Source organism: Stigmatopora nigra, chromosome 20, assembly GCF_051989575.1.
Source record: "Stigmatopora nigra isolate UIUO_SnigA chromosome 20, RoL_Snig_1.1, whole genome shotgun sequence".
Taxonomy (NCBI): Eukaryota; Metazoa; Chordata; class Actinopteri; order Syngnathiformes; family Syngnathidae; genus Stigmatopora; species Stigmatopora nigra.
This window is the reverse complement of record NC_135527.1, coordinates 3,827,713-3,851,655: the sequence shown is the minus strand read 5'-3', so window position 1 is coordinate 3,851,655 and position 23,943 is coordinate 3,827,713. Positions and strand designations below refer to the sequence as shown.

The following is a 23,943-nucleotide window of genomic DNA, read 5'->3' as shown; positions in this document are numbered from 1 at the left end:
AAATTATGGATGCTAGACTGGTTGAACACACTAAATTCTTCTTTTTATGAGTGTGAGCGTGAATGATAGTTTGTCTTTTTGTGTTTTTTGATTGGCAGACCACCGAGACATAATCTATCAATAAAAGATCAATAAAGAAAATAATTTGGGCTTGAGTCAAGGGAAGACCTATGTCTCGACAAGGGGGAGGTGGCCTTGCTACAACGGCACTACAAGGTTTAGGGTTTAAATCTATATGCATACCCACATATCCATTTCAAAAAAATACATATAGATTTTATTTTATTTTATTAGATCATATGGATATCATTCCACGATATGGAATTCCAGAAACTATTTATAGCGATAATGGCTCCCATTTTGTTAATATAATAGTTGTCTACCATCCACAATTGGCGGACCTTATATGAAGTCCTGTTTGGTAGACCTTACAAATTGTTATTATTCACTACACAATGACAATTGGATGATGAGGCAAATCTGTCAGAGAAAAAAACACACCAAATTTAGACTATCAGAGGGAGATTTTGCTTCTCAACAGGAAACGGACGAAGCGACGGTGATTCTTGAAGACTGGATGCTGATAAGCAGCATAAAAGAAGAAACATCGGAGCAACGCAAAGTGGGAGGGTCCTTGTTACTGAAAGGGGACACGGATGCACCTTTCCCACAGTAAGAAGGTTGTCTAAATTGAAACGTTTCAAGAGAAAAAAAATGCCTAAACAAAGACAAAAAGTCATGTTGAAAACAATTATTGCTTTTGGGGCAATGAGATTAATGATGAATGTGATTCTATTCCTTTCCACAGTAGGGTTGTTTTCTCCAGTTGGAGAAAAAGGCGAAGGCGTTTCAATTGAGGATACGCCTTCTTACGGGAGGGTAAACCGAGAAACATACACATTTACATTTAATTAACATTACCTACTAAATCAAATTTCCAAATTGAAAATATATATTTGGACTCGGCGACGTCCCGGTTGCCATACAAGGGGTCAATCTATGGTGGGAAATATGTGTGGTACATTAACAGCAAAAAACTGAAGATTGGGAAAAGGCTTGTTGCAGAAATTGGTCAAGATTGGAAAGCTTGGACTGACATATTAACCTGTGAAATTTATTTCTGAAACAGGGATTTTCCAAACGGGGGATAATTGGGCGCTGTTAATGGAGTGTAAAGAAGGCAAGCACTATGTGGAGCTACTTTGGTAAAAGGGTGGTCTCAATTGAAACATTGAGGGGACGGGTAAGATAAACTTTCTGACTTAATAAAATACGGGAAACACCAATATTAATTGAAAAGATTATTGCTCAGCAAGCAATACCATAAAACTATAGGGAACTCTTTTATATTGGGTTTGACGTCTCCATATGGTTTCAATTGAGACTAAACCATCTTACAAAGGATTAGGATAACCTACCAGACAAGGGAAAATACGATGGGGTCTAACAACTCCCTCAATCACCATTCTTTTGGGGAAAAGTGTTTTTACAAATGAAAAAACGTGTCCTACTTGGCAAGAAAGAAAAAAATCCTTAGGTCGCTGGTTCATATCCGGCTCGAAGGACCAAAATGTTAGGTTCATTAATAATTACCTTCGTCCGTATTTATCAATAACTGCAGGAAGACATCTTATTCAATTATTGACATTTAATTAAATAGAAATGGATACAACAGATAAAAGCCTCCGAAGGGGAGCGTTACAGCAAGTGTCACCTTACAACTTCCGAACGTCTCCTCGAATAGACGTTTTCGTCCCACTCTTATGGTCATGAATCAAAACAATTTACAGAGTTGTTGATCATTCCATCACGTATGAGTAAAAACAACATCTGGGACTACAATAACAATCAAAGTATTTTACCAATAACAAAAACAGGAGACTAGACTTAACAACATTTAGATTAGAGTAATTATACAACTTCCTTGACCTAAGAATCATATAATATAATCATAATCATATAATGGTTTCATACAGAAAAACCCGAAGTGTATGGTTTCATAACGATAACAACATTCTTGTTATTGGCCGAATAGCCCTGGCCTCGTCACCAAGGGCCCACCAAATCTCAAGGACCCAGATTGGGTGGATTGTTTGTATAACCATCCTGGAACAGGCCGTCCAGGTTAAAGATGACTTGGCAATACTCGTGACCTCGCAACACTTTTGAAAACAGAAAGAGAATGATTTAACAAAGTAATGAATTAATACAGAGAATAGAAAGAGAATGATTTAATAAAGAAATGAATTAATATAACTATTATAATAGTAAAACAGAATAAACCCAACAGGATTTTAAATTTTTACAAACTATAGTTATACAATAAGTAAGATTGCTGTGATTTTGTTCATTGGGGTTTCAAGCCCAACCACATAGCGGTAAGCAAATGTTAAGCAAATGTTAAGCACGCGCTGAAGACAACGACAGAATACAGCAGGTAAAGCAGCAGCGGAAAACACTTACCAAACAGCATAAACAACAAAAAAAACTGAGTCGATCTAAATCTGTTAATTGATTTGAAAACATTGCACCACAGAAAGAAAAGATGCATGAATACATGAAGAAGCAGAACAATCTACAGACGGCCTATTTACAGCTAAAGGCCTACCGTGCCTACCAAATAATTTATTCCAATATTGGGCCATGGAAAAAGCCATGTCTCAACAGGAGGGAGGATGTACATGGCAGAGCATGTGTTCCATGTCCCAGAGGTCTAATTACCTACTTTAAAATTTTTGTAGGAACTGTTTAATTTGTTACAATGTGCAAGATGACCTCAGGCCCAAACAAGTGCAACAGGGAGACAAAGTTGGAACCTTCGCGAGGTGTCTCCTGAGCGGCCGCCCGTCGCCGCCTTCGGATGCAACAAATACCACCAACGGCTACCCCCCGGAAGAACTAATCCGCGTTCAAGGGCCAGCTCTAGCGCAGCTGAGGGTAACCCTTAGACGCCTGGGTGGCCTAACAACAACAAGTGCAACGTCCAAAAGAGCGTGGGACTTGAGGAGCGAACAAATGGTACGATAAAACCAAGAAACCGATAAACTTGTCCAAAGAACATGTAAGCTGCCGTGATCCTTGTGTCTACACTGCAGGAGGTGGTGAAGTCTGGTGACCTTGAGTCACAAAAAAGAAGTCCTAGTCCAAGCCATGTTGGGAAGGCCCCTTCGTGGTCCAACTCACCACCCCCACCGCAGTAATAAATTGCTGAGAGGTCGACGTGGATTCACCAATCCCAAGTCAAAGTAGTTCGAGACATCGGTGACTCTGAGTAGACTGGAAGTCGGACGGTTCCAAAACCCTTGTCCGTGAAAAAATCATCTGACGTCTGCTCACCTGCCACGAGCACCCTTCACCTAACCTGGACCTCTCATAGTTTTTACACCATCACACAGAAGCCAAAATGAAATCCGCTGCCACCCTCATCACTGTGACTGTACTATCAGTGGCAGCCTGGGTGTGGCTGAATACCCCGCCCCCCAGAGATTCGAGTTGAAAAATGAGACTATGCCGTGCTGCTGTCACAGAGGAAAGTGAAGTCGTATGAAAAGAGCAATTCAAAGAACCAAGAAAATATGTGCGCGCCTGTGTAGTCAGGCACCTCTGCAGGCAGCTACAGGTGTCTGGTTGGGTCCTTTTCACCGTGGCTGAAGAGAGGAAGGATAGTAGAAAACATGCCGACTGTTGGCGTAAAAAGAGATCTTCTCTCTAAAGCGTTGGGGAAAACCTATACTGATGAGGAGTTTGACGAACTATGTTTCGAATTTCGACTGGAGCTAGAAGAAATTACCTCTGAGAAGGAGATAATCAGCCGTGAGCAAGGTGATGTAAAGACAGCGGGAGCGTCAGATGTAGGAACATCACATTCACGCAGGAACACTACGATAGCTTCATCGAGCTCCAGGACAAACTGCATCAAAACATCTGCAGAAAGAGGAGTCTGGTGGCGATAGGGTCCTTTCACGTATCCAGCTGAACCACCAGGAGACATCTTCTTCAAGCCCCTAAACCAGCTCAAAGAATACACAGCCACCCAACTCATGAGCCTGTACAAGACTGACAGCCACCTGAAACATTTCCCTCCATATTATTGAAGACAAGCCTTTGTAGCCTGTTATTTATGATAGCAATGGTGTTGTTCTGTCAATGCCTCCCATCATCATTGGAGATCACTCAAAAATTACTCTGATGACAAAAAATGTCTGAGTGCACAGCCACAGACTCGACTAAGGCAAAGATTGTGCTGGACATGATGGTTACTATGTTTAGCGAATATTGTTCACCGTTTTTCACTGTAGAAGTTGAAGTGTTGGATGCAAATGGTGATAAGATATATAAGATCAAAGTCGGTGCAAGTCAAACCACGTGATTCAATTTGGGGCAGTGCCTGGTGACCATAAGTTGTGGTCCACCCCCCCCCCCCCCCCCCCCCCCCCCGAAAATAATTCTGTCACTAATTTCCCAACTTGGACATTGAAGTGTTACATGAGGGTTCACTAACTAAACTGTCAAAGCCCTACAAGGTATAGCAGATGAATTGAGAGCCCTTAGAGAAATGGAGTTGCAAGACCGGATGGTCCTAGATTTGATAACAGCCAGGAATGGAGGTGTGTGTGCCATAGTTGGAGAACATTGCTTCTTCCCAGTTCCATTCTCAGTCCAAGAGGTTCTCGCCAATTCCTGAGAATGGTTCTAATGTTGTAAATCTACTAGTGATGTAATACTGAGAAGGCTTAATTGTTTTAGTCTGATGTCCTTTTAAATCCACTACAGGAGGGAATGTAAAGTTGCGTAAAACATTAACAAGTGCATTTCAAAGGACATACATATTTCCTATTGGCTCTATGACAAATCCGCAGCCAAACAGTGACACTTAGTGACACACCTAGTACACCTATGATGGTGGTGACACTGATGATTGTAATATTGATTGAAGGTCCCTATGACATTTAACCGTGACACGGATTGAGAGATTATATGCAAGGATTCGTGACATACAAATTCCCTATGACAAAAAACAACCTGTCAATAATCATAATGATGTCTTTAACATGTCTCAGTGACTGTTGTACCTTTTCCATGACATCATTGCTGAAACTTAATAAAAGCGCGACTTGGGACTTGGGAGGGGAGAAAGTCCGCAGAGCCGAGTGCGTGTCCATAATGGACTCGCGCCTCCAACCTTCCCCAGCCGCGCGGTTGCTTTAAAATATAACACAGTCTCATGCCTCGTTTTTCCTTTGTGCACGGTTGGTAAGTATGGGGATCTGTAACTTCAGACCCAACACTAGTGGTTTAATAGTACTAAAATGTGTTTACTTGTAATACAATTAGACAGATTTTGGGGAGGAAATAGAGGGACAGAGAGAGAGAGGAGGTGGAGAGAGCGTACTTGGACGTTTGGGTACTCGGACGTTTAGTCGCTGGACGGTTTCAACAGTATTTAGATATTAGGATAACGCATGACCACTTGCCAACGAAAAGTAGTCTTGAATGAGTGATCGCAGGAGGTAAGGCTAAGGAAAGAATAACAGGAAATTCAACAGCTCAGCCTACCCACATATTGATTGTGGGTAATGAAGTTTTATTCTGAGAAAGGGTGCCATTGGCTATCGGTGTTGTGTGCACAAGTATACTTCATTACCCAGAGAGTCCTCTTTTTGCCCGTGCATGTGCGTTGTGCATTTTCTGGACCATGGGTCGGAGAAACTCGTCTGAAGAAACCGTTCAGTGCTTGTAGATATCAATTATACAAAGTAGAGATGCGGCAAATGATAAACAGTCTCATGTCAAAGGAACAAATCTGTATAGATCTCATTACCTTGCCTATCATAGTAGAGCGTGCAATGCAAGCAATCAAAAACCAAGTCTTAGGTACGTAGGTACGATACCCACGGCAGCCACAAAGGCCAGCAGCGTTCGGCTTGTTTCCAGCCGTCGTAGTCGGTGTCAATGCGAGCCCAGTAATTGTCAGTAAAGATTGGGGAAGTTGCTTGTTGGTGCCCTGCAGGAGAGTCTTGGAGTTGTGGAAGCTGGAACACTGGACACAGTGTTCCAGCTTCCACAACTCCAAGACTAATCTGGACTGCAAAAGGATGAGTGTCCATCTGGAAAGTGTAGATTTAGTCCGTCTGGGCTGCATTTGATGACAGGACACATCTTGATAAGAAGGTCCCGCCCCATCAAGTTGACAGGGCACTTCGGCGCATAGATGAAGGAATGAGTGATTGTCTTAGTAGTGATGTAGAAAATGTGTTAATGCTGTTAGCTAATTTCAATATTAGCCTGTTTCTACTTCCACAAGTTCTTTTGATTCATAAATGGAAGAAGTTACCAGAGTCTTGTTCAAAAGGCGTGGCTTTATATAACAGATCTATATAACAGATCCGGACCCAACACCTCATACCGAAGCAAGAGGACTAGAAGGGTAACTCAATACATTTTACAAAGCATATATATAGTAATGATCTCCGCCCCTCTGATGATGTGTGTGTGGAAAGCCCCTTATGACCCCATACATGGGTCGTCCTTTAGCTCATGTCTGTCGACAGTAACTTCTCCTTCTGTAAGCAGAAAGGGCCATAACTTCTGGGAACACAAACAAACCTGGAAAAAGGAATGTGAAACTAAAGTTCACACATTGGTCATTTAAAGAAAACAGAACTGAAAAAGCAACATCAGCGTCTACGCCATAAAGCATAGATAGTTAATTATTTACGCAATAAATCATACATGGTTCATCAAGCGGCTATTTTCCACACACGTGAAGTCGTAAAAAACACTATTAATCATATATAGTGGTTCAGCCTTAGTTTCATTTGCTTAGTTATTAATGTATTAGTAAGTTGCATACTTGTTGTTAGTTACCATATTAATATATAATTCCAACAGTAGCACTTGGTGGGAAGTTATAGGCAGGATGACCTCTTCACCCTTGGATCCTAGTAGTGGTATGATAGGTTCACAAATTAACATTCCAAAATGCACGCACAAAGCGACGGGACAATTCTCTAAAATTCTTGCAAGAGAGAATCGAACCAACTCTTCTCTGTCCGGGGTTCCTTCTCACATTACACGCATATTTTCCCTGTTTATTAGCTTCCAGGAACCAAATGAATAACATGTAGAGCCAAAAGTTCTTCATATTTCAGCATTCTAAGAGGATTTATCCTTCCTGTTTCGTCTAACAAAGGAGGAAAGGATTTATTCCGTTGCAAGCAGATATACTAAAATGACTTTTCCAATGTTACTAAGCTTAGTAAAGCAAAGCGATCTTCATTGTGAGCAAATATATAATAATGTAAGACGAACAGTATATATTTTAATAGAATTGAACCACCCCCCCATTTGTGAAGATTAATATATTAAGCCTGTAATCTTTACATCAATTAAGCCACATATAATGCATGCTAATCAAGAAATCATTCAAGAATTCATTCAACAATGTGTATCACAGTTGTTTGAAATGAATACCCCAATCTAGTTGTTTTTTGCAAACATTTAACATTACATTCCCTTTGTAGTTTGTGTATCATCGCCTTTAAAACTTTCTTACTGAAAATATTTCCGATAGTTATACATAAAAGAAAAATCTAGTTACATTTCTACCCATTATCCCCTTCAACATCAGAAAGATAAAAATAATTTACCATTAATTTCAGACAAGTTACCATATTAACACACCTATAGAAAGAAAACAATCTTTAAAATATTAATTTCGTCATTGTTCAAAGTAATGAATTCATTTTACTCTTATTATTGAATCTTAGCAAATAATGTTTCTCTTTTTTTGTCACCTTTTGAATTTGGAAGGCTGATTTTGTCAACAAAAAGACCCAAAAAGTATTTTTCACCAAAAAGAGAGCTTTATTGGAACAACACAAAAGATCACACGTTAAATTGGTTTAAAAACTTGATTGATCTTATAATATGACAAAAGTAAAAGGACATGGTACTATTTGCTTATTTTGAACAAATTCATTTTCTTTCACACCATATTTCTACTGTTTCTTAAATCCTAGATTCAATATATCAATTATTTTCATTAAAATGAATCACTCAATATTCTTATTGGATTTGCAAACAATTCAACAGACAAAAACCGCAATTTTTCAAATTTCTCAGGCGTGTTTTTAACTGTGAAGACATTTTCCATATTATTTACATCATAAAATTGTGAAGTAAATAAAATCTTCAACGACACTCAATTTTCTTATACAGACGCTCCCCTACTTACGAACATTCAATTTCCGAACAAACGGTACATACGAACATGTCTGCAAATTGCGTTTATGTCGAAAAATGTTCATAAGTTAAATTTTGTATTGCGCGCCTTTTTCTGAGTAGTGCTTCTTTCCGCCGCAAATATCGAAGCCTGGCGCTGTGAGAGCTCAGCTCACCCAGCATCTACCTTCCTCGGCAGTGTGGAAATGCGTGAGATATCTCCAGTGCACAGTACCATTTATAAACAGAAAGATCGAGCAGAAGGACCCAAATGTTGAACGTTGCACAAGCTGCAAATCAACTGAATCATGCCATACAGTGCTACCGTATCATTTATGATGAAAAAAGAAGATAGCTTCTAGATAGCTTCTTTCGGACATTTCTCGTAAACCTCTCTCTCCATCTCTCTAATTTATGTATACAGTACTGTATGTATTTTCTCTATTTTATTAAATGTTTTTGTTCAGTACAAACCAATGCTGGTTACTTATACAAGCCTTAAACATACAAATGCACTTATATAAACCTTCAATATATTTATATAAACCTTAAACATAAATTATAATACAAAATATAGCACTGAATCAACTTCAATTTGAACACTTAACTTATGAACACTTTCAACTTATGAACACTTTCAACTCATGAACACTTTCAACTCATGAACACTTTCAACTCATGAACACTTTCAACTCATGAACACTTTCAACTCATGAACACTTTCAACTCATGAACACTTTCAACTTATGAACACTTTCAACTTATGAACAAGCGCTCGGAACCAAACTCGTTCGTAAGTAGGGGAGCGTCTGTACAGTAATACTGATAGTAATGAGCCATGGAGGTCAATATATCGGAGCGGGAACCCAGGCGCTACTGTTCGACATCTGGTAAGAGACCGTGCGCACGGCGTCTTCAAAACCCTTGGTGGGCCGGATTTTTTTCGACGGGGGCGCCTGGAATCTTGACGGTTGAAGACTTATCCGGCTCGAAGGACCAAATGATAGGTTCATCAATAATTACCCTTCTTTGTAATTATCAATAACTGCAGGCAGACATCTTATTCAATTTGACATTTAATTAGATAGATTAGATCACAGATAAGAACCTTAAGGGAAGATACGTCTTCAAAAGTATCCACTCGAACAGTATTTCGCGTACGGCTTTAAGGCATTTGGATAAAAACAATCACGCCTTCATTTGACCTAACAATCATATAACAATTACATAAAGAAGCTCGAAGTGCGTCACGAGTGTTATGAAAGTGGCAGATATCCCGAGTCCTTGCTGCCTCCCGATCAACACCCCTCAGAGCCCAATACTGGGTGAGATTTAGCATAAACAATCCTTGGATAAGAAGTCCACGTGAGAGTGGATCAGGTGGTTTATGACCCCGAGCCGAACAATAGAAAGAATGATTTAATGATTTAACAAAGAAATGAATAACTACACATATATGTATAATAGTAATACAGAATAAACCCAACAAATACCTTGACATACAAGTGTTCAGACATACAAGACAAATTTGAGATATGAGCCTACCAGATGGTTCCCAAATTAGTAAATTAGAACAAATTTGATGTTTTTTTAGGATGGAAATGGATTAATTTATATTTAGTTCATTTCTATGGGAAGAATTGACTTGAGATACGAGTCAATTGACATACTAGCTCAATCCCGCAATGAACTAGTATCTTAAGGTAATACTGTATTTGAAGTGTGGATTGTTATTACACATTAAAAAGTGTTAACTTGATTTTGAGAATGCAAAATACAATTATACTTTGATTACAATGAACTTTCATAGAGAATTTGATGAAACAAGCAAAGCCGTCCTTGGCTATTGCTTGTCACAACACATTTGCATCTTTTAAGTCTATCCTTACGACTCTATCTCTGGCAAGAAGCTGAGCAGGAAAGGGGTTTCTGACCGATGTGGGCAATTATGTTTTTAAGATATTCCTGCCACAAATTGAGCAAAAAGGTGCTTTTCTCCTGTGTGGGTTGTTGAGTCTTCTTTTAAAGTTCCATTATGTGAAAATGTTGGCACATTAACTGCGCCTGGAAAATGTTTTTGAATTGTGTAGCTTTTTAATTAGGCTGTTGTAGCACATCTGTGGTCACAGACTGAGCAGGAAAACATTGTTCTCCAGTGTGGGTTAATAAGTGTTCTTCTTAGCTTCTCTTTCGGGAAAATCTCCCACCACAAACTGAGTAGAAAAATGGCTTTTTACCTGTGTGTACTTATGTGCCTTTTTAAGTTTTGGTGTTGAGAAAATGATTTACCACAAACTGAACACGAAAATGGTTTTTCACCAGTGTGGGTTCTCGTGTGAAGATTTAAGTGTCCCATCTGTGTGAATGATTGTCCACAAACTGAACACGAAAATGGTTTTTCACCAGTGTGTGATCTTGCATGCTTATTTAAGCTTCCTGACTGTGTGAATCTTTGACCACAAACTGAACACAAAAATGGTTTTTCACCTGTGTGGGTTCTTGTGTGAGCTTTTAAGTTTCCCTTGTCTCTGAATCCTTGACCACAAACTGAGCATGAAAATGGTTTTTCACCAGTGTTGTTTCTTGCGTGGGTTCTTGTGTGGGTTTTTAAGCTTCCCTTCTCTCTGAATCTTTGCCCACAAACTGAACACCAAAATGGCTTTTCACCTGTGTGGGTTATTTTGTGGGTTTTAAATTTTTCCTTATTTGTGAATGTTTGACTACAAAATGAGCACGAAAATGGTTTTTCACCAGTGTGTGTTCTTGCATGAATATTTAAGCTTCCTTTCTGTGTGAATTGTTGACCACAAACTGAACACGAAAATGGTTTGTTACCCGTGTGGGTTCTGCAGTGCATTTTAAATTTTCCCTTGTGTGTAAATGTTTTACCACAAACTGTACATGATAAGGGGTTCTGCCCAGTGTGTCTCCTCATATGTGTTTTCAAAGAAGACTTTTCTCCAAAAGTTTTCCCACACTGAAAGCATTTGCAGAGTTCGTCGCCACAGGGATTTTTCTTAACATCTTCAACATCATCATTGTCAAAAAGCAAGTCGTTGCCATCTGATAAAGGAGCAATGAAATGTTCTGCTCGCCATCCTTCTGTTGAGCTTCCACTCAGAAGCTCCATCCCTCTGTTGGTCACACCCATATCATCTTCACACTTGAAAGGCTCACCAGTTGACCATTTGACACATTCCACATTTTTGATTGGAGGTTCCTCTTCTCTTTTGCACTGTTGAGGGAACTCTGGCTCCTCCTCTTTAATCCAGGGCCAAGTTGATGTGTTTGCAGGCTCCGCCCCTCTGCTGGCCACGCCAAGAACATCTTTCCTCTTCACGAACTCACCAAGTGACCAGGTGAAAAGATCTTGCTCCCTTTTGATTGGAAGTTGCTCATCTCCCATTTGTTGTTGAGGGAACTCTGGCTCCTCCTCTTTGATTTGGGGAAGCTTAACTTCCCCTTCTAGGTCAACAGACTCCTGCCCACCAGCACCAAGATCATTTCTGAAACCTGCAAAGACACAAATATAAATGATTAACAATTTTCCAATTATAAAATGACTGAATGTCTTGTTGACGGAAATGAAACCGAACGGAAGAGGGCACCATACATTCATTTTTTTTCAACAAAGATATCAAGATGGTGGCACGCACGAGTGCAGCGGATCTTTGCTTCTCTGTTTGGTGTTTTGTTTTCTCAATCCTATCGTTATTTACTAACATCTGCGAGGCAAACTTTTTCTACAGTCTCCAGGATTTAATTACTCTCCAACACCAGATCCATCACCCACAAAATGGACGATTTGGAACTTCAGATTGCTACCAACAGCTTTGTGAGGAACTACAAAATTATTTTCATCACGGAAACGTGGCTACACCCGCAAATCTCAGACGCCGCGATATCGCAAGCTAGGCGGACGCTATTCCGAAATGATCATTCTAAGTAATTATCAGGGAAAAGAAAGAGGGGGGGGCGACTTTACGTGGACATTCACAATTAATGGTGCTGCAACAGTAAGATCATTAACACTCACTGCTCCCCGGATTTAGAGCTCTTGGCAGTACGGTGCAGAACCTTCTATCTACCTAGAGAGCTAACGTTTGTCATTGTAATGGCTGTTTACAACCCACCGGATGCTTCGGCCTCCTGCTAGCAGCTGTAAACAAACAGCATCTTGACCACCCCAATGGAGTCTTTATTGTCTGTCGCTGGTGACTTATACAAAGCATGTTTAAAGACTGTTCTTCCTGAGTTTATCCAGTACGTAAAAGTGTCACACCAGAGGAACTAACTCAAGAACACGTGTGTCAAACCGATTGTTACGGCTGGCAGCCTGGACACACACTATGTAGGAGGTGTGTGGTTTCTTTTCTCTACAGGTACATGGAGCTGTGGCTCCACCCCAGTGACAAAGCCCTGCCCAGGCCAACACAGCTGTGACTATTTCTCCATCATCCCTCCTCCAATCAAGATTCACTTCCTGCCCTTATTTAAACCCTTTTCATTTGTCAGTTCAGCCCTTGCTGACTTGCAGGCTTGATTCCTGACTGACTCCTTTGGCTGCCTATGATTGTAATTGCTGAGGCAGTGGAGTCCATTCCTTTCCAAGAAAGCACATGGTTTAGTGCAGAGTAAAGTTTAATTGTCCCAGCTTCACCTGGTAATGTGAGTATGTTACTCCTTTTTATATTTTGGATTTGTGTAGGCAAAGTTAATGATTTTGGGTTGCTTAGGGGGACTTGATAAGTTTAGACACCCCGGGGTATACATATAGTTTGTGCATTTAGACACATAGTTATTCCCGTCTAGACTTTTATTACATCAGTTCTGACAGTGGCACCCTTCGGCCTTATTTCCTGTACTTTGTGGGTGTTCATTTAGACACCTGTCTGGGAGTGTTTTTCTACCGTGTTTATTTGAGGGTGCCACTTTAATATCTCGTGCTTCCCCTATGTTATCCCGTAGTCTAGGTGTTACGACTCCCCCTGGGGTATGATATACCAGAGAGTCGCAACTATCACAGCAGACAGGTTCGGTCAAAGATGAGTTCGGACACACACTGCAAGTAGCCTTCAGTTATCTTTATTTACAATAAAGTCAACAAAACAGACTACGGGATAACATAGGGGAAGCACGAGATATTAAAGTGGCACCCTCAAATAAACACGGTAAAACCCCCTCCCAGACAGGTGTTCAAATGAACACCCACAAAATACAGGAAATCAGACCGAAGGATGCCACTGTTAAACTGATGTAATATAATCTAGACAGGGGAATAACTGTGTCTAAATGCACAAACTATATGTATACCCATGGGTGTCTAAACTTATCTCAAGTCCCCCTATGCAACCCAAAATCATTAACAACACATACAAAATATAACGGAGTAACATACTCACAAGCCTGCAACTCAGCAAGGCAAGGGCCAGGGCAAGAAGGGATGAACTGACTACTGAAAAGGCTTTAAATAAGGGCAGGAGGGATGATTGGGGAATTAATTACAGCTGTGTTTGGCCTGGGCAGGGCTCTGTCACAGGGGTGGAGCCAGAGCTGGAGATAAAACACCTCCTACTGGTGTGTCCAGGCTGCCAGCCGTAACACCTCCCCCCTCAAGAGTCAACCTGTTGACGAAACCGAACCACCAACCTGCCCCAATCAATCAATACACTCCTGTTAAAACTCTCCTAAACTTGAGATAGGGCATTGTCCGGTGGGCGTCCGCGCCAGCCGATGACAAGGCGTGGCCGGTCTGGCGGGCGTCCGCGCCGGCCGGTGATGAGCCGTGGCCGATCTGGCGGGCGTCCATGCCAGCCAGAAACGAGACGAGGAAGAGGTCGGTCCGGCGGGCGTCCGCGCCAGCCGATGACAATGCGTGGCCGGTCTGGCGGGCGTCCGCGCCGGCCGGTGATGAGCCGTGGCCGATCTGGCGGGCGTCCATGCCAGCCAGAAACGAGACGAGGAAGAGGTCGGTCCGGCGGGCGTCCGCGCCAGCCGATGACAATGCCTGGCCGGTCTGGCGGGCGTCCGTGCCAGTCCTTTAAGTCTTGGCCAAGCCCCCTTCCTTTAGGAGACACTAGAATTTTAGAACGGTCAGGCACCTTACCCTGGTTGCTTGGAGGGTCGCCAACTCCCTCGTCCAGGGGTGCCAGAGCTTTGCCGCTCTTGCAGTCGCCGGCACCATCATCCAGGGGCGCCGGAGCATTGCTACCACTTCTGGGCGGGCAGTCGCTGGCCAGAACGGTGCTGGGCAGAACAGTGCTAGAAAGAACTGTGCCTGGAAGACCGGCCGGCACCGGAAGCCTGGTTAGTGGCTTCGGCACGGGTGCGACTGGCGGCCCCAGGGGCGACAGGAGTACTTTGCGTGGCCTCGGCACCGAAACTTGGGGTGCTTTCTGCAGGCTGATCTCCGCGGCGGACATTTTCTTCTTGCTTTGTTCTTTTTCAAGCCGCTCTTGCTCCAATTTTGTTCTTTCTAAATTTTCCTGCTCCAAAATATTTTCTCTTTCAATCAGTTCTTTTTCTTTTCGCTCTGCTTTCAAGGCATTTTCTCTTTCTAGTCGATCTTGCTCTAAGGCCTTTTCTCTTTCTAGTCGATCTTGCTCCAAGGCTTTTTCTTTCTCTTGCCTCTTAAATTCCAAAACTCTTTCTTTCTCAAGCCGTTCTTGCTCAAAACGTGCTTTCTCTAAACGTGCAAACTCCAAAGCTTTTTCTCTCTCTTGCCTCTTAAATTCCAAAACTCTTTCTTTCTCAAGCCGTTCTTGCTCAAGACGTGCTTTCTCTAGACGTGCAAACTCCAAAGCTTTTTCTCTCGCAAGCCATTCTTGCTCCACACGTGCTTTCTCTACACGCTCTAACTCCAAAGCTTTTTCTTTTGCAAGCCATTCTTGAGCTACACGTGCTTTCTCTACACGCTCAAGCTCCAAAGCTTTTTCTTTCTCGAGCCGTTCTTGAGCTACACGTGCTTTCTCTACACGCTCAAGCTCCAAAGCTTTTTCTTTCTCATGGCCAAACTCAGCCACGGCCTGTCCAGGCTTTAATTTGTGATTTCTGAACTTTTGGCGGTACGCCTCAGGCACCAGTTCGTAAACGCGCAACACTGCTCTAGCTACCTTATCATATACCAACCTGTCTTCTATCGACAGTGTACTTAAAGCTTCAAGGCCTTTCCCTGTCAGTTTCCTTTGTAAGACTAGAGCCCAGCCCTCTTCTGGCCATTTATTGGACAGTGCTATCCGTTCAAACGCACCAAACCACGCCTCGACGTTCGTCTCACTGAAAGGCTGTACAAGCGGAAGGCTTTCACTAACTTTAAACCCCCTACTTTCTACCATTTTAGAACTCTTTAAGAGTTCAATCTCCCGCCTTTTTAGTTCAATCTCAAACTCCATTTTCTTGAGGGCCAGCTGATGAGCATACTCCCTTTCCCTAGCCTCATATTGCATACGTAATATCTTTAGAGCAATGGGGGCATTTTCCCCAATAGATACAGCACCATATCCCTCTGGTTTTCCTTTTAAACAAGCCCTGGGATTTATAACTAGAGCCTTTACATTCAAGGTGACACCATCCCTGCCTACCTCATCTTTCTCCATCCTGCCTGATTCCTCAGAATCGACCAGAGACTGAGAGGAAACACCCGCAGATGCTCCTCCTGTGGCTTCTAAGTACTGCGCTGCTATTAATATATGGATAACCTCCTGCTTCAATTCAGCTAGCCTGGTAGTCCTGGACAGAGTGAACCCTAGATGAGCGGCAAGACCTAACAGATCTCTCCTCTTACATTGGTCAACCTGATCTACAGTGCCAAGTTAAAAAAAGGAACTCTTCCGCATCAAAGTCCATCCTGCTAGTTACAGCACTACACTAGACTGAATGATAGCTATTAACTGTGCCTACCTCAACTCTGCTTGCCCAGCCTTCACCGGCCTACTGCACATGCAGTCCGTACCACCAATGACCAAACTGCTGCTGTGATAACAGATCTTAATGATCTCCCGGACGAGCCCCCACTTGTTACGACTCCCCCTGGGGTATGATATACCAGAGAGTCGCAACTATCACAGCAGACAGGTTCGGTCAAAGATGAGTTCGGACACACACTGCAAGTAGCCTTCAGTTATCTTTATTTACAATAAAGTCAACAAAACAGACTACGGGATAACATAGGGGAAGCACGAGATATTAAAGTGGCACCCTCAAATAAACACGGTAAAACCCCCTCCCAGACAGGTGTTCAAATGAACACCCACAAAATACAGGAAATCAGACCGAAGGATGCCACTGTTAAACTGATGTAATATAATCTAGACAGGGGAATAACTGTGTCTAAATGCACAAACTATATGTATACCCATGGGTGTCTAAACTTATCTCAAGTCCCCCTATGCAACCCAAAATCATTAACAACACATACAAAATATAACGGAGTAACATACTCACAAGCCTGCAACTCAGCAAGGCAAGGGCCAGGGCAAGAAGGGATGAACTGACTACTGAAAAGGCTTTAAATAAGGGCAGGAGGGATGATTGGGGAATTAATTACAGCTGTGTTTGGCCTGGGCAGGGCTCTGTCACAGGGGTGGAGCCAGAGCTGGAGATAAAACACCTCCTACTGGTGTGTCCAGGCTGCCAGCCGTAACACTAGGTTTTTGTGAACTTTGTTGTAAATAAAATATCACTGAAGGCTACTTGCAATGTTTGTCTGGACTCATCCTTGACCGAACCTGTCTGCTGTGGTAGTTGCGACTCCCTGGTATATCTTACCCCAGGGGGAGTCGTAACATCGATTCAGCCGAGGGCAGCAGTGGGTCCTGGTCTTTGTTCCAACCGATAGAGGTGCCAATCAGGTGTCTTCTAAAATAAGTAGCACCTGACTTTGATTAACTAATTACAGTGGGGGGCCGTCAGGGCCTTCTCTGCTGGCCTAAGAAACATCTGAATCATATATTATATTTTGTCCATCAATAATGAAGAATATGACATATTTTACTCGTTCTTTTTATTGTAGCCGTTTCACTTTGATATTACTACTGCAGGATTAAACTCTTGTTCTTAACTCAATTACAATGTGAACGAAAGGCGTTGTCCGGGGTTCCTTCAATTACAATATTATCAAAAGGCTTTGTCTGAGATTCTTCTTCTGAGGTTGGATTCATGCTGATAAGGAGAGAGATGCTCTGGAGGATGTGGATTTGAGGATGGAGAGTGTGAAGTCCGGAAGAAGACACCCCCCTCGGCAGCCGTGGACCAGTCCGCTTCTTTGTCAACCAGCAAATGAATATGCATTTTTGTTATACTATAACTGGGCAAATGAGGGTCTGGGCAATGTCTTTTCTCATTCTCCGCTTGGGACATCAACACTCAGCGGGCTTATTCTTTGGGAGGGAGACCTGGAGGTCTGTATGGATAAAGTTGTCAGGAATAAATCATCTGTGGATTAACTTGCTCAACCCTGGTTTGTCTCCTCCGATGCTGAACACGCTCCGTTGTTAGACGGGATAAGACAGAGTTAAGGAATTGGAGTTAGTTGTTAAAATTATTAGTCTAACACAGTGCTTCTCAAATAGTGGGGCGCGCCCCCCTGGGGGGGCGTGGTGCGATACCTGGGGGGGCGCGTGTAACCCTGGGGAACAGGATTTTATTTGGCCGTACTAGTATAAAGTGTAATTGCGCATCTACTACAGTAGCTGGCAGTGGCGCTCTCATTTATTTTTTTATTTCAGGCATTGATGCACTTAAAATCTTTTCTGTTGCAGATTTAAAACAAGATTTAATAAAGTTATTCTTTGTAATTTTGACTATATTTCTTTCTTTTTTTCATTTTCTTTAATGTTCATAAGGATAAAATGTTGTACTTGTAACAATTTTATAATCACGGTGGGAAGTGGGGGGGGGGGGGGATAGTTTTCTTCTTGCTAGGGGGGCCTAACAGAAAATAATTGAGAAGCACTGGTCTAACAATACTTAATAAATAATTCAAAATTGTCTGTTAGCTGCCTGTCATTGCATTCACCCCTGGTTGCACTGCTTCCAGATGTGTGTTTTCATATTGAAGCATTTAACCCATCACATTTCAGCCATTATTTGTTGCCAGGGTCAGAAATCTGCCTCAAAGCCTTACAGTCAGTTCTGCGGGCTCTGCCGCTTTAAACAAGTGTCAATAAGACTGTTGCTTTACCCAATCAGATTTCAAGTTGGCAACACTACAATGTAATGTCGCGGGCGTAAGGATACGTCATTGCCTTGTTGCAGGCGGAGGGATACGTCATCGCTTTCACCAACTATGACGCCAGAGCTAACAAACTGTAATTGGAGTGGGCTGCACAAGCAAATATATTGTTGCGTTGATTTAAAGCCATTTTCAAGACGGACTATGCCAGAAATAGGACAGGACAGGCTCGACTTTCATAAGTCTTTCATAATTGAAATCATATTTCAATTGTGGGCCAAGTTCTGGTACCTGAAAAGCTCCTGTGTTTGTATTTAATCACTAAATGCTGCTAGGAAGTGGATTTTACCCCTTTTTTGGGCAATATTTGCCGGTAAGCCATTGACGTTGATCGCGTTGTTTTCCCTGGAAACTCACGTCTATGGCCCGGTTGTAATGTCTGAAAAGTTCCAGCATTCATATTTAATCATTAAATGCTGCTAGGAAGTGGTTTCACCACATTTGTGAGCATTGATTTATTTATTTTTTGTGTCACAGCTGTAGCTGCAGTCGGGGTTTTGGTACATGGTCGATTGGTCGCCGGTCTTTTGGTCCCCCGGAAGGTTATTAATAATTACCCATTTAAATCGTGGAAGACATTGCTAGCCCTTGTTACCTCAGCAGAGCCGGGGACATTGCTGGGGACCCTGGTCACAACCTATTCCAGCTGCTGCCATCTGGCAGACGCTACAGGTCTTAAGGACAGTTATTTTCCAACAGCCATCAGGGCTCTGAACTTGCGGTAGCACAACACACAATCCCTTCTGTGTAATAACTTTGGAGTGGGGTAACATGAAGGATGTTGGGCGGTGATCAGCCTCCGACTGGCTGACTGAAGGTAAGTGAGGATACAGTGGGAGGTAAGTTTTTTTCCGTCTTTTTTCTTTGTTGGCATCTGCGAGGCAAACCTTTTCTGCAGTCACCGGGATTTGGTTGGGCCCAAAGGGGTAATGCGATGTATCCATCACGGCAGAGGTGCCAACGAGTCTGAAATTATCACTTATGTGGGCCTTTTGCCGGGAAAGCACACCTTGTGGAGAAACACTACCAATTTCGTCATACGCAGCTTGGTATGATTACAATTAGGCTTTTTTCGAGTCAATGATGACGACAAAGCCTATGTACGATTATTATTACTACTATTACAATTATTATTATTACGACAATTACAATTATATTATTACGACTATTACAATTATTATTACTACGACTATTACAATTATTATTACCACGACTATTACAATTATTATTATTACGACTATTACAATTATTATTATTACGACTATTACAAGTATTATTATTGCGACTATTACAATTATTATTGCGACTATTACAGTTATTATTATTACGACTATTACAATTATTATTATCGCGACTATTACAATTATTATTATTACTACTATTATTATTATTATTACTACTACTATGACTATTATTATTATTATTACTACTATGACTATTATTATTATTATTACTACTATTACTATTATTATTACTATTAATACTACTATGACTATTATTACTATTATTACTACTATGACTGTTATTATTATTATTACTATTATTATTACTATGACTATTATTATTATTACTATTATTACTACTATTACTCTTGTTATTATTACTACTATTACTATTATTACTACTATTACTATTATTGTTGTTACTACTATTATTATTATTAGTACTGTTACTATTATTATCATTACTACTATTACTATTATTATGATTACTACTATTACTATTATTATTACTACTATTACAATTATTATTATTACTTTTGTTACTATAATTATTATTACTATTACTATTATTACTACTATTACTAGTACTATTATTATTATTACTATTACTAGTACTATTACTACTCTGACTAGTACTATTACTACTATTACTAGTACTATTACTACTATTACTAGTACTATTACTACTATTACTAGTACTATTACTACTATTACTAGTACTATTACTACTATTACTAGTACTATTACTACTATCATAGTACTATTACTACTATCACTAGTACTATTACTACTATTACTAGTACTATTATTTTTACTACAAGCATTGGTACTATTATTATTATTACTACTATTACTATTATTATTACTACTATCACTAGTACTATTATTATTACTACTATTACTAGTACTATTATTATTATTACTACTATTACTAGTACTATTATTAATGTTTTACAACTTTCGTTGTTCTGTTAGCCTGGCATTTTTCGGCCACTTCTTTTTTGTTTGGGGGGGGGGGGGGGGGGGGGACCAGCCAGCCATGCCTACGCTGTCACACACATGGAACTATCTGTCACAATACGCAGCAGAAGGAGCAACACCTCGGTACCGCCGGAGGTCTGGAGCTGGACAAAAGTGCTGGGAGAAGAGGCAACGCTTCTGACCAACCATTCCATCTTCTTCAGCTTCAGACTACTGAGTAACTGTGCAAATAAGCTTGCAAGAGCGTATTCTCCACCTTGGTCACAGTCTGCAGCAGTTCCCCATCTCGTGGAAGACTTCCTGTGTGTGGTTCCAGTTTTTGCCCAATTTACAAGGTCGTTTTTGAGTCCGATTCAGCTACCGCAACCAAATTGGCGCTGTTTAAGCAGCAGCCGGCGGCCACGGTAGCTTTGTCCACTCTTGTTCGTTTTGTGTTTTGCGGCTTTTATCTTTTAATGATTTGATGATTCCATTTACTTTGATTTGCTTTGTACTTTGTGCTTTTTGCTTTGCTGTTCTGTGGGGTTCCAGTTTTTGTCCAACTCTACAATGTCTTTTTGAGTCCGATTCAGTTACCGCAACCAAATGGCGCTGTTTAAGCGGCAGCCGGCGGCCACGGTAGCTTTGTCCACTCTTGTTCGTTTTGTGTTTTGCGGCTTTTATGTTTTAATGATTTGATGATTTTAATGATTGATGCTGTTTATTCTGTCTAATCACCCTCTTGCTACCTGCCACAATGTAATTTCCCGAATACGGGATGAATAAAGTTATCCAATCCAATCCAATCATTACTTCTATTACTATTATTATTATTACTACTATTACTACTACAACTATTAATACTCCAACTATTATTATTATTGTTATTATACAATACAGACGTTTCTTTATTTTTTTAATGGCGTGTGTATTTGAGAAATGTGTAAATTAGGGTACGGCTGTGTGAGCTGGAGTTTATTTTGTTTCATTAATTATTGGACCAATAGACGCAGTCAACGTCTTCACACATGCAAAATATTGTAATCCACGGGTAGTATTCCCAACAGCAGGCTTTTAAAATGGAATTGGGAGATAATAAAATGTACACATACCTAAATAGTCTCACATACATTGCAACATCAATAGAATAACATTTGGACACGGAAAATATAAATCACGCCGTGTACTGTAAACAAATGCTCATCAAACGTGAACCCACCTTCTAGTCTGTGAACAATAACTTTTGCTTGCATTAATTTGCAATCAACGAGGTGGTGGTGACGTGTAAGGTCCTCTTTTACGTCAAAAAGTTCCTCCTGCAACTTTGATGTCGTTGTTTTCATGGCGTCCATTTCGCACCATTTGAATTCGGCTTTTGTGACGACGTGTTGATGGAGACTTGTTTTTTTTATAGCAGCCAGCTAACGAAGCTAAGCTAAATAAAGTTGCACAGTTATAAGATGGATGACTGATGTTGAATCCGTGAAGTTAATAACTCTAGAAACGTCGTCAATACCTCAGTTTAGTTAAGTGACGGAAATTAAAAGACAAATTAGACGGGCAAAAAGTCAAATATTCGCAAAGTAAGCGCTCCCAATTCGGGCAATCTTTTTGCCCCCTCGGATTTCTGGTCAGTGGTGCATGATGGGAAAGACAGTTTCCCGTTATGCCAACCTTCCTTTCAAAATAAGACGTTTCACGTATGTATAATATTCAATCAATATTTGAAAATGTTGGGGTAAAAATCAATATTGGGAGACACATTGTGTCGGAATCGCTGATTTTTGTCGATATGTTGTGTTCTTTTTTAACGGAAATAAAAACAGTGTTATCATTCCTAAGGTTTATTCAAACTTTATATTTGTAATTTGAGTTATGATGTATGTTGCAGTCCACAAGTATCAAAACCCTGTTAATATATTGTTTGGCTTCACGTAATTTTCTTATAAATATGAAAACATGTTTTAATTTTAATTGGATTATAGTACATTCAATTTACAAACATTTATAAACAGTACATTTGGCAATAATTTCAATAAATCTTAACAAATACTCACAATATGTGACAGTTATTATTTATTTTATAAGAGGTAAACTTCCCACCAAATTAGATAAAGATCAGATGGACAGTTAAAAAATGTTCATGTTCACCCAATTAGCATGCAATTGATAGATTTTAACATTAGGTGAATAGAAATTTAATGACTCTTATTTAACATTGAGTGAATAGGGGATTTTCTAAACCATTCAACCAATCTAATTGAAATTTGATGTGTTATTGCCACTTATAAAATAAACAATAACTGCCAATTATTGTGAGTATTGCTTTAGAAATGGAAGAAATATTGCCAAATTTCAATTCTCATCATGGATTGTCTATGCCTATAGTCTACATTAAAGTTATATCCCTCTGTTTTGATGATGCAAAGACAAATCAGAGCAATATCAATATAATGCTGAGATAGTGTACTGTTAGTTGAAAAAAGTTGTGAAAATATGAAAGACGGGTAAGGGTTAACTATAGAAATAAATAATATATATTGTCACAAATGGATTCCTAGTCATATGGGGCCATATAGGCTATTTGGCCGGTTACTGGCTAAATAGCCCCTGTGACTATTTGACCGGTTACTGGCTAAATAGCCCCTGCAACTATTTGACCGGTTACCGGTTACGGAATGATTGCCATTGCAAATTATTTCATTCTCTCAAGTTGACCCAATAAGGTATAAGTTTGATTTCAAGACACACAGATGCACCTTGTTTAAAGGCAACGAAACAATACACAAGATAGTAAGAAATATGTCGGATCTATTCCATATGCATTCAATAACTTCGGATTTGAGCAAGCACACAAAGTCGGTCGTGATGAGAATTTACCAGACTTCAGCTGAAGGAGGGGGTCAGAGTAGCCAGTGCTGGGAAATGTGTCCATCCCCCAGCCTGACCAGTTTGAATCCCTGGCTACTACCCCCAACAGTTAAGCTAGTTTTATTAACAAAGGGTCATGTGATCTAGGTACAAACTTTAGGCGGGAAAAGGTGAACAAAGAAATCCCTAACTCATAGGTGTCATGATGGAAATTTCCACTAGGCTGTGCAAGATTCTATCCTAGTAACTACACTAAATAAAGGTAGAAAGAATACATTTTATCCAGAAAATACTTCTCTCCAGTTTTGATAGGTTCATTAATAATTACTCTTTGTAATTATCAATAACTGCAGGCAGACATCTTATTCAATTATTGACATTTAATTAAATAGAATGGATCACGGATAAGTAACCTTAAGGGAGGAGATCTTCCAA

General features: G+C 40.6%; 1 protein-coding gene across 1 annotated transcript; it reads right to left on the bottom strand.

Annotated features, from left to right (window-relative positions):
- Window positions 1–9,281: 9,281 nt before the first annotated feature.
- LOC144213393 (uncharacterized) lies at window positions 9,282–22,249 on the bottom strand. Its single transcript, XM_077741834.1, has 2 exons — window positions 21,857–22,249; window positions 9,282–11,736 (listed from the first exon to the last, which is right to left on the bottom strand). Exons 1-2 carry the CDS (start codon window positions 21,987–21,989, stop codon window positions 10,457–10,459), a joined length of 1,413 nt encoding a protein of 470 aa, XP_077597960.1. The 5' UTR covers window positions 21,990–22,249; the 3' UTR covers window positions 9,282–10,456.
- Window positions 22,250–23,943: the final 1,694 nt, after the last annotated feature.